General features: G+C 35.0%; 1 protein-coding gene across 1 annotated transcript; it reads right to left on the bottom strand.

Moving 5' to 3' along the window:
• Positions 1–1,645: 1,645 nt before the first annotated feature.
• LOC120351566 lies at positions 1,646–3,451 on the bottom strand. Its single transcript, XM_039429376.1, has 2 exons — positions 3,216–3,451; positions 1,646–1,853 (listed from the first exon to the last, which is right to left on the bottom strand). Exons 1-2 carry the CDS (start codon positions 3,449–3,451, stop codon positions 1,646–1,648), a joined length of 444 nt encoding a protein of 147 aa, XP_039285310.1.
• Positions 3,452–12,543: the final 9,092 nt, after the last annotated feature.

Here is a 12,543-nt window from a genome sequence, read left to right as displayed (position 1 = left end):
GAAAACATATTCTTCTCAAACAATTGGTAGTAATATCAATCAGTAAAGTGCTGAATTTAAAAAAAAAAAATAGATAGGTTGAATCAGTGTTTAAAAGATGAATTTAGTGTTTCAATAGATGGTCCAGGAAATATGCGATGTACGATGAATTACACAGAATTCCATAATTATTCTTTCCATCTTCCATTTTAGGATGAATATAAGCTAAGCTAAATTCGAAAAAAATTGACTTAGTCTGTCATTCTTCAGTAATTAATGAATGCATTATAAACAACTCTATTTCATGAGATGAATAATTTTTTCCAACATTTTCCAGTTTCTCAATGATAGGGGAGTGATAATTATTTGTATAGGTCTTCTAAGGAACCTATAGCTGGTACCAATCAACTACACTAACTTCAACTCCAAACTACCGTTTTAATACCAGTACACAATTTATCACAGGGTGACGTGTATACTGCTGGTAACTTTAGATGCTAAATCATAGGTAGCCGCTCGGCCGAAAATTTCGAAAACATAGGTCTTAAAAATGGATTAATAAATGATTATTATTAGCCCCCCTATTGGAAGTTCTGGTCAGAAAACATCCCCAATATTCACACAACATATTCCCAAAGTTTCATGCCGTTCTGTCAAGTAGTTTTCGGATCTATAGGAAACAAACAAACAAACAAACATACAAACACACATTCATTTCTATATATACAGAAATTATAGTTTATATATATATATATATATATATATATATATATATATATATATAAATGATTCATCAATCATAAATCATCATTCATCGTGCAATCATTAATCTCATTACACACGCACAAGCCAAGATCTCATGCAGGAATCATCTTCAGCAAACATTAATAGAAATCCAAGATCTTGGGATGAATAAATTGTCAGTGCAGAATCATTTTTTTATTTCTACATTATTCAACAATAGCAACAACAACAATATAACAACATTCATTTTTCAAGAATGTCCATAAAAGTTTAATGAGCGTATGTTGATACAATAAGGTGACTAATGACTAGAAATGCCAGGCTGAATCGTGAATTGAACCCGAAACTCTTAACAAGGTCCAAACCGTGACAATCACCAATAGAAAAATTCAGATTATTGACTTATTGACACAATTAATTGGAATCATTGAGGGATTATTATTATATACGTGTTCAAGTAAATCCGATTCTTTCATTTTGCATATTATAGACTAGCAGGTACTTCGTGCTCCGCAAGAGTCCATTTAAAAACTTGACAAACTGAAAATTCTACGTGATGAAATCTCGAAGAATAGAAAACAGGCCTATAACCATCCTCGGTTAATTAAGGAATCGTATGCGAAATTTCAAGTTAATCAGTCCAGTTGCTGTTCAGGCGTGATTTTGCGATTTCCTATCCCATACGTTCATAAGTAAAGCTGATTCTTTCCTTTATTATAGTATAGATTATACTATAGATTACTATACTATTATAGATTATACGTATAGATTATTACGTCACTCGTGCTCGTGAATTTCCTATCCCTTAAGTGTATAAGTAAAGCCAATTTTTTTCTTTATTATATGAACTTATATACTTTATTATCTTTATATAGATGAACCATCTCAGAAATCTCCATAATTCGATATCACAGAAAAGTATTCAAGAGCTTGTTGTTGGAGGAGATACAAACAGAGGTGAAGCATCTTCTTGTTTCCGACCGATGCAGCCGGTTTTGATGGTTTGTTCCAGAGGTTCAGAGGTATTGGACATCTTGATGTAAATTGTGTTGATGGCTTGCACGCATGCATAGCCTCCTATGCGTCTCCCAACACTGTTATTGATGGTTTTGTTCTCAGGCTCCACACAACTGGACAGAAAAGATGAATAAAAAATTAGAAGCAGAAATTTGACAAGGTTTGTACACAAGTATTTAAGAATAGAATTAAACACTGGCAGATCATAATACAAGAGATTCATCAACGCTGTGTTTTGAGTGTATTTGTAATTTCAAACCAAATCTGGAAAGCAAGTAGATTGAAAATATTATCAGAGTTAATAATACTTTTTGTGTAGTTAAGAAGTTGATATTGTCGTAATCATTCATATTAAATAAAAAGACTAAGAGATTGTCAAAACCACAGATTCTGTTGATAGATATAAAGACCTGTTTCGGTTGTTACACCATTGTCAATCTCTGATAAACTCAATAAGACTTCCAAATTCAACTTTACAATGTTGAAAAAACCTACTCTCTGCGGTAGTACTAAATCATTGCCAACTAAGGGTCATAATTATGCTAACATTACATTTAACGCTAAACCACGTTTACTTGTAGATATGGTTGCATTTATCATAATGTGTCTCATACGGGGTTTAAACAAACAGCTGAAATTTCTCCGTTTGAACCGAGTATCTGCATACGAGCATAAGATGGTCACATTTAACATAATGCAATGTGTTACAAGTTTGAACTATCAAGTGTTTCGATTCAGTTTAAACTTGTTGAAACAGTTGAAACTTAACTTGAAACTGTGCAAATGTTTTCGAATTCTGGAGAATTATTTGACTTGATCAAGAGACTATTCTTTGAAACATTCTGTAAAGTGTAGAACCTTTTCTCTATCCTATTCCTCTTATTCTGTCATATGAGGAAATGCCATTTATGGAGAAGAAATAAACTTGATGGTTATATAAATAGTATTTTTTCCAATAATCTATAGAATAAAAATTAAACATTCAATTTAACATATTAAATGACTCCATCCACAATCATAGACTAAATTAAAATTGGTTCAGATCTGTGCTACAAAATGATTTATGTTAGCTGTTTATTGACAGTAATATTTCTAGCTTTCTGTGTTATTGTGAAGGTGTGAGTTGTTCACTATAGAATTGAGTAATAACCGAGTCTTGTTTCTCGAATTGTCTCAATACATTAGTGGTTTTGAAAATATCAAGTCTTTTTTCCACTATAGTAATATTCCCTTTATAATCATCACTATCCAAAAAGTTTCTAAAAGTTATACACTCATCTACATATTTATTTTCTGTTCTGGATATGTAAATTGCTCATTTGTTTCCATTATAATGTAGTGCTAGTATGCAATGCGTCTTGCAAGACCTGCCAATACATTGTCATTTGTGATGAAGAATCAATATCTTATTGTTTCAAAACAACACTTTCTATAAAATACCTCAACATAAATCAAAACAGTGGATTCTTGCTAACCTGTATTCATTCAAAAATATGCTGATGGATGTTCCCGTGATTCCAATTTCGGTGAATTTTTCGGTGAACGGGCAAATGGTCTCGTTGCCAGTCAAATTGTACATGGCATACTCCGGAGTTTCGATTACGCTTTCCGTAAAATCTACGTTCGACGAGTTCCCGGCTGCAAGACTGAAAATGATTGCTGGACTCACAACTAGGATGGATAGAAAACAGCTCACAGTGATGGGGGACATTGTTGTATCAAAACTATAAGTCACGAAACTACGGTGAATTTTGGAAAAGTTAGTAAAGTTTGAGAAAGTTATTTCAGAGAAGGTACCACTGTAATGAAAGATGGTGATTGGAAGGAAGTTACTCTCAGAATGTTCCTCTGCAGAGCCTCCATCAGTTTGAATAATATGAAAAAATACCTGCGTTACTACGGGGTTGCGTTTGAATTTTAGATGAACTTTACTGATTTGTGTAAAAATTTAGCAAACGTAGTTCGTTATGTGATCTCAACAATTCCATCCCTCCTAGGTGAATACACCCCCGTCAGAATCCCACGTTTGCAGCTTTGTTTTAGCTTATTTCGGATATATTTCACAAAGCTTCATACAGTGACATGACAACTATCAATATTCCTAAGAGGGTTGTAACATTGGGGATTATCTCCTGGTATATCTGAAATAGTAATTAATAATAATTTTCTAAAATAGTATTAACTGACGCTTGAAAGCTAATATGAAACGTAATCAATGACTAAGAAACGTCAACAGATTGGTTAACATAGCCCCCAGTTCCGTGGTTATCTGCTATTTGAATAAATTTAGCAACATAAATGGCTTGAAAACGATAATATGCACGTGAAAACTCCACCTCAATTTCCCAATTGAAGTGAAAGTAGTAGGATTATTACAATTTCCATTTCCTAATCTATCAGACCTTATCTATTTCCAGATCTATCATTTATTCATATCATCATCATCATCTACGTTCAAACTGGGTTTTCATGTCTGGAACACTCCTCTTATAGCATCTATATGGTGAGATCTTTATTATAATATATTAAATAGGATATAAACCTCACAATATTCGATTACGTAATCGTATACCTTTGTTAGTTACGTCACATCATTATAACGTATGACTCATTCTACCTCTATCGGAATTGTGAGGCAATTGTTAGATGAATATTAAAACTTATTTCAATGGGAGGCTTTCGGGCAATCAAAGGATTGAATAATGATCATGAAACAAGTTGAGTCTCTCAAAAATTTGAGAGCACCTGTATATTCTAGGATAGTAGGTACTCAAACATAGGAATGTGATTCGATTCATTGCATATTGAGATTCTGGTACTAGCGTAGAACGAATCGAAATACCAATATCAGTATCCAACAATCGACCAGTATGGTTTCTCGCTGTCATAGAAAGTAAAAGAATTGATAATCTTGAGGCAAACTTCATAAATTCCTTAGATTTTTCTCAGGTATAATAGAAAGTGATTGCATTTTTCTGAAATTCAAAGATTGATTGTTTTCTACGAGGATGATAGTTTGAAATAAAACAATCTACATAATATTATTATGTTCTCACAAGACGTTTTTGATGTTAGACATTCTTTGAGGCTTTTTCAGACGGTGTTTTCATAGTTGGCAGGGCAGAAAGCTCTCTGATTGGCTGATTGTGTTGGCGCCTGGAAAACGCCTAATGTTCAATAATATGGTCTCGCCCCAATTCTAATATGAGAATAGAGACTTGCTAAATCGTATACCACTTGTTTCCAGAAATCGTTTGTATTTCTCGGCCCTAAGTTTTTCAACAATATTCCTCTTGAAATTAAGAGAACACAAAATCAACTTGTTTTTAAAACAAAAGTTCTTGGATGGCTTAGAGGTATTATGCCTGACTATCTAGAAACCTTATCCAATGTGGTTTCTTAGTTAAAATACTCTGATAATGGTGGCTATGCATTGGCTAAATGAGCTGGAATTGGAAAGTGAGCATGGTTAGTGTGAATGTGTGAGTGATTGGTTGCTAATTTTTCTTTCTTTCTTCTTTTCATATTTTTCTACTCCTCTATAAATTAATAAATTATCAGATATTCATTCCTGCTCGCAGACGTAGAGTTTTGTACTCTCAGCAAGCAGTATTTTTCTATCCAAATTCACAAATTAGTCCTGGTTTAGCATGTTCGAATTCTTGTCTGATGTTATTGTTTAATAAATTAGACTTTTATGTACTTTATAAATTATCAACTTATTACTCTAATATTGTTAAGCTGTATTATTTTTTCTCATGATTTGTAAATATTGTGAATTGGATTGAATAAAATTTGAATTTGTATTTGAATTTTAAAAAAGTAATTCTCATGTCAACCATAGGAATTATGATTATTTTAAATCAAAAAAGTCATTATTCCTGGACCAAAAATCAAGTGACGAAGCTGTGTGTGATATAACCTCAAACTTTGCACGAAATTAATTTTTTTTCGAAATTTTTGAAGAGAAATAGTACAGGCTAAGTCTAGTTTTCCCTTCAATGTCATAATTATATTATGATTGTAGTATTTTGTACAATAAATGAATGAAATTGAAAATGAGATGAAATGAAATGGTCATCCATCTCCACTCTACTGCCAATTTAGCACCATGCAATAAACTATCGTACAAAATATTGAAGATATCAGTTTTAGAATGCATTAACAATGATATAATCATGTGAAGGCAATCTATACTCTAAAAGAAGTTACAATTAATTATACAACAAATTCAACAGACATTGAATAAATGTACAGTACTAAGATTGCCAGCTTCCACAATATGAGAGAGTATATACTGTAATATATTATATATCTCGACAATACAGAATGAATTTGTGATAAAACACAACGTTGATAATAATAGCCTACGCGTATAATGAACGTTAACAGAATACATGGAATGTTATTCTAGATCAGTAGGTCCTAGAGTTGTGTTGATAAAATAACAAAGGAGTGGTCAATATAACAGGAACAGTCAGCATCAAGAGTTGTCAGTATCAACCGTACAACAGAAATAGCAGACATATTACATAACTCAGTGGTTATAACAATATCAACCATTATTGCTGTGATATACAAAACAATATACATCAGAAAATTAACAGAAATATCTTGTGTGCTAATTGAAAGCCACTTCTAGCTAGCGACTACATTTTCCATTTTCCCGCTTTGATAATAATTGAAACAATAATCACCAGAAAAACAATGTATTCCGTTTGAAACTCGTTCGTTCTCCTAGTTCACATGTTTTTCTCTCTGTTTCTCTCTCACTCATTCTCTCTCTCTATCACTCTGTTTCCTTACTCACTGACTCTCTCTTTCTGTCTTTCTGTTTCCTCACTCGCAAACTCTCTCACTCTATCTCTCTCTCTGAGGGTTCAGTGTAAGAGAGGGCCGGCTGCGCCCTAACTCCGCCCTCCTAGGTAAAAATAAAGGCAGCTATTCTATTCTATTCTCTCTCTCTCTGTGCTTTTTCAAACTCTCTCCCTCACACTCCCTCTGTTTCCTCACTCACAAACTTACTCCCTCTCTCTCACACACACACACTCTCTCACTCTCACTCTCTCTCTGTTTGCTCACTCGCAAACTCTCTCTGTCTCAGTCTCTCTCTGTTCCTCACTCGTAAACTCTCTCTCTCTGTTCCTCACTCACAAACTCTCTTCCTCTCTCTCGCACACACTCTCTCTCACTCTCTCTCTCTCGGTTCCTCACTCGCAAACTCTCTCACTTTCTCTCTCTCTGTTCCTTACTCACAAACTCTCTCCCTCTCTCACACACACACTCTCTCTCACTCACTATCTCCCACTGTTTCCTCACTCGCAAACTATCTCTCTCTCACACTCTCTCTGTTCCTCACTCACATAGTACTCTCTCAGTCCCTATCTCTCACACACTCTCTCACTTACTCTCTCTCTCTCTCTCTGTTACCTCACTCACAAACTCTCTCCCTCTCTCTCACACACTCTCTCACTCACTCTCTCTCTATCTCTTCACTTGCAAAATTTCTCATTATCAAACTCTTTCTGTTCCTCACTCACAAACTCTCTCACTCCATCTCACTCTCTCTCTCTCTCTCCCGTTTCACATGTTGTGTAGATAATGAAATATGGCATAGGTTGTTGTCAGGAATGAAATATTCCTGGTGAAGTGTTGTTCTTCAAACTTCATGAAACGTGAAGTTTATGCTGTATTATACAATTCATTCAACAAAACATGCCACAAAAAGCGCTTTGAACAAAGGTGGGACATGCTTCAGAACGTGCTTTAAACAGAGGTGGGACATGCATCGAAAAGTACTTTGGACAAAGATGGGACATACATCGAAAAGTACTCCCGACAAAGATCGAACATGCATCAAAAATAGCTTTGAAGAAAGACAGAACATGCATCAAAAAGAGCTTTAAACAGAGATGGATTCATTGAGAAGTGGCGAGCAAATGAGACATTATTTCAAGGAGGATGTTGCTGTTGCTATCTTATTCTCTATTGTTGTTGGAAGCGATTGTGACAATTGTCAAAATTGGGAGACAGGCTCGATTCAGTTCCCCCCTTTCCCAGAATTTATTTGTGGGGGGAGATAGTAGCAAGGGGGGTGAATGATGTCATAGAAGGTGGAAATTCGTGAGATCTTTCTCTATCATTCGTATACATTCATAATAGTACTCATAAGCTTGATAATAACGTTTTAAAACTCCTTTGATTGCTATCTACAAAATAAAAAACAAGTGACACGTGAGTTGAACATGTCCAGTAATTGATTTGCATGATATGAGAACTTTTATTTATAACAGCCTACTCATCAAAAATTTCATAATACTAGTAGTTCTGTGAACAGTAGACCTTGCGCAGTTATAAACCACAGTCTGCTCTAATACTGCCCATCAGAGTAAATTCTGTCCTGTCCTGTCGTGTCGGCGAGATATCGGTGTATAAACGACTAATGGCTGTTTGGGTTGTTGTATCGACAATGCGAATAATTTGATGTAAACAGCTATGCTACTATCATCAAAGGCTTACTGAGTTGAAAGCAGAGCAAAGTGGGGAGAAAATACCATCCTCTCCAAAAAATTGTAACGATAATTACTGGTTAAGGTTGATCGACCGTCTCCCGTTTATATAATAATTACTATCAATTATTTATATTCGAATACCTTTTTTTTTATTGATAGCAACTAGTTAAACGTACGGATACAATCAATCAAACATACCAAATTAATTTACTCGATTCTCACTATATACCTGGTGTGACGAAGGATTATTCAAAATTTAAAAACAGTGGTGGTAGTCAGTTGTATAATTTACAAAAAACAGAAAAAATATTAAAGAACAATACAAAAACTATTTGAGAAGAATATTCCCCAGAATTAAAACTTTAAAATATTAATAACGGTTTAAAGATTTTACAAAATTAATAAACTTTAGAAATTAATAAATATTAAATTCTACAAATACCTGTATGTACATATCGCAGAAGTGAGGGGCCCCAAACACTTGTATTTATTTCAGATTATCGATGTATTTATTTGAAACTTTTCACACTCATATAATTTTCACGTATTATTTCATTTCGCGCACAAATTAACTTCCCCCAGAAATCCCTATCTTCTTCTGATTTTGGGCTGGATCTGCTGGATTACTAATCCTTTTTGTAATTTGCTCGTAATCCAGGTGGCGAATTGTAGGTGACTTGAAAACGGAGCTCTCATGTGAATTTGAAGCTATAGGAACCAGGAAGCCAGTTGATCTAAAGTTGAAGTCTGGATGGCCTGTAGTTGAAATTCTGGTAGTGGTAAAGCTGGGACCGCTTTTTAAAGCGGATTTGGTCGCAAATTTGAAGATTTTACATTTCTGTTTTACTAATGACTGTGGTATTTTAACATATGAAGAAAACTAAAAAAAGGAGAAAACTTTCACAGACTGACTACCATTTTCATCTAGTAATTAATTAAGATATTTACTTTTTACATTTTCAAAAAAATAGGAGAAAATTCTCCCTAAAAAAATACTAATTCCACCGAATACGTCTGTATCGTACCATGATTCAGGACAGACTAAATGAGCAAAGCAGAGGTACGATAATCTTGGTCAGAAGGCCTACGTAACTGACAATATTCTGCGAGAATAAAATCGAAGAGGAAGGGAGAAAGTGAAAGAGAAATGCTATTGAAAATTCATTATAAAGGACAAGGACAGAAAAAGGAGAACACACAAAGGCTACTATCAAACAGAAAAAGCAAGTAAAATAATGAATATCTTTAAAACTGACAAACAATCTCTGTCTCATTCTAACTTATAATAAAATTAGAGTGAGGTAGTTGTTTGTTGGAAATAATTCCTGAATAACAAGATAAATTACTAGATATTAGTTGTGCATGTAACATTTTGTTACAAAATTCTCCAAGAAAGAATTCGCCACCCGTCCTCTACCCCGACCATATTAAGAACTCTGGTGTGGAAACTGAAATGTGTTCACCAAAAATAAGTCCGACAAAATTATATAAGCTTCCAGTAGAAAAATGTTCTGATACTGTATGAATAAGAAACCCGTTTCCCATTGCAATACATAATGTGAGTAAGTATTCAAACAGTTTAGTAGAAAAAGCAAGGATATACATTAATGAAAAATCTGGTGTGGCGCACTCACATCACTTTCCTTGCCGTTATGGAAATTAATCACCTGACGCTAGTGTTCCCGCGCATCTCAAGTCTACTATTCAAAGATCCAAGCCAGCTGGTGACAGGACAATAACGCTGAAGACACACGAGGTCTGCTATCTCTTCATAGTGAATGATTTAATAGAATCAACAGTTGTCAACAGTTTGCAATTGAAATAATAACATTTTCTCTAATTTCGAGCTTATTTTCAATTTTAGGTGAAAATGCTACTGAACATTATTCTTCTTACAGCTCAATCGTTTGATTGGTTGGCAGCCTTCCATCTAAATCTGTCCATTGCTACTCTCTTCCATTTTTCATAGCTCATAGCACCCAGATCCTTCGTCATTTGTTTTAAGTACTGTAGCCGGGGTCTGCCACGACCCCTTTGTCCATCAACTGTACCTTCCAGAATACTTGACGTAAATGCGTCGTGTCTTATTATGTGTCCAATCCAAGAATGTCGTCTGGCCTTGAGAAAATTCAGAAGAGATCTTTTTTCTGCCGCCCTCTGGAATACCTCCTCATTCATAACTCTGTCTGTCCATTTTATTTTGAGCATACGCCTCCAACACCACACTTCAAAAGCATTCAGTCTTTTCCTCAGCCTTACCAATAGTCCACGTTTCAGACCCATAAAGAGCTATACTCCAAATGCAACTCTTTATTAGTCTCTTTCTTATTTCCAAGGTTAGACTATTTGAGGAAAGAAGCTGCCTTTTACTAATAAACATACCCTTAGCTTCACTGATTCGGCGCTTTATATCCAGTCTATCTTTTCCATCTTCTGATATAATGCTTTCAAGATATTTGAACATTTTTACTTGCTTCAGGGCGTAATTATCTAATTTAATGGACACATTCTCTGTGACTTTTGAGCAGACCATTACTTCTGTCTTTATCTTATTTATCTCCATACCATATTTATTTCGTAGAATCTCATGCAAGGTGGTTAGAGCTCTTTCTAAACTTATTTTATTATCCGCTATTATAGCTATATCGTCTGCAAAACGAAGCATCTGAATCCGAACTCCATTTACCTTGATGCCACTACAGCACTCCTTGCATTCATTAATAGCTTGCTCTATATAAATGTTGAATAACAATGGTGACAAACTACAGCCCTGTCGCACTCCTCTCCTTACATTAGCCTCTCTCTGCTGCTCACCTATCCTTAATAATGCTGTTTGATCCTTGTACAACTCTCGAATGAACCTTCTATCTCTATAATCTATTTTGATGTCCTTTAATACTTTCATCAGTACATTCCAATTCACCCTATCGAATGCCTTAAGCAGGTGTACAAATGCAATGTATACCTGCTTGTTCACCTGAAAGCTTTTCTCCACAATATTTCTGATACACAATATTGCTTCTCTTGTGCCCTTGTTCTTTCTGAAGCCGAATTGATCATCCGCGAGATTTGCATTGCTTTTCCCCTCAATTCTCCTCAATATAATATTCGTAAGTAACTTCGAGGCATGTGCTAGGATACTTAATGTTCTATATTCTTCGCATCTTATTGCCTTGTTCTCCTTTGGTAACAGCACCATCAGACTCTCTTTAAAATCATCTGGGATTTCTTCAGTGGTATAGATTGGATTTATGAGGACAAATAACAAGTACCTAATATCTTCATCCAGTGCTTGTAATAGTTCTGCCGGTATATTATCTGAGCCATATGCTTTCCTTGATTTCAGCTCATGTAAGGCTTTCTCAATTTCTGGATAAGTGATTGGTGGTCCCAGCTCATCATGAGGTACATCTACTTCTTCCCCTAGTTCTTCCAAGGCATTTGAATTACTGTAAAGATTTTCTACATATTGCTTCCATCTATCTGCAACCTCATTATTGTCCATCAGCATTTTCATATCTCTTGATTTGATAATGTTACTTTTCACAGAGTGCTTACCAACATCTTTCTTATTAGGCTATACGATTTTTCTACATTTCCTCTAACAAACTGATTCTCAATTTAATCGCATTGTTTCCCTAACCATACCTGTTTATCATTTCTGGCACTTCTGTTCACAAGATTTCGCAATTTATTATACTCACTTCTATTTTTGTCATTTTTGTGTTGCCTTCTCTTTCCAATTAGCGCTATGGTTCCATCACTTATCCAAGGCTTAAGTGGCTGCTCCTTCTGCTTGCCTACTATTTCTCCTGCAGAGGTCAGAATAGCATTTTTTTTTAAATACTGAACATCAACTGTAGAGATTTTTATGCTCAATCTTTTCCACTTGGGATTTTCTGTTTAAATTGTATCTGAAGCCTGATAATTGGGAATCTAAAATCAAACTTTGCATAAATGAGGTGGAGATCAAGAATTTTTACAGATATGAGTTTTGTGGTAGTTGATAGAGCTCATCAATGACTCTCCTAGGTATGAATTTGATCAAAATCGTTGGAGCCGTTTTCGAGGAAATCGCGAAAAACCCTGTTTTTGACAAAGTTTTCGCCATTTTAGCCGCCATCTTGAATCGCATTCGATCGAAATTGTTCGTGTCGGATCCTTATAGTGTAAGGACCTTAAGTGCCGAATTTCAAGTCATTCCGTTAATTGGGAGATGAGATATCGTGTACACACACACACACACACACACACACACACACACACACAGACACACACACACACACACACA

This window comes from Nilaparvata lugens, chromosome 5, assembly GCF_014356525.2.
Source record: "Nilaparvata lugens isolate BPH chromosome 5, ASM1435652v1, whole genome shotgun sequence".
NCBI classification, from domain to species: Eukaryota; Metazoa; Arthropoda; class Insecta; order Hemiptera; family Delphacidae; genus Nilaparvata; species Nilaparvata lugens.
The sequence above is the reverse complement of the archived record's forward strand: the minus strand, read 5'-3'. Positions and strand labels throughout refer to the sequence as shown.

Excerpts from the sequence above, each read along its gene's own strand:
- LOC120351566 (XM_039429376.1), bottom strand. The coding sequence starts at position 3,451 with ATGTCCCCCATCACTGTGAGCTGTTTTCTATCCATCCTAGTTGTGAGT. Across the intron at positions 1,854-3,215 it reads ATATTTTTGAATGAATACAG|TTGTGTGGAGCCTGAGAACA; the intron begins GTTAGCAAGAAT and ends TTTTCTGTCCAG.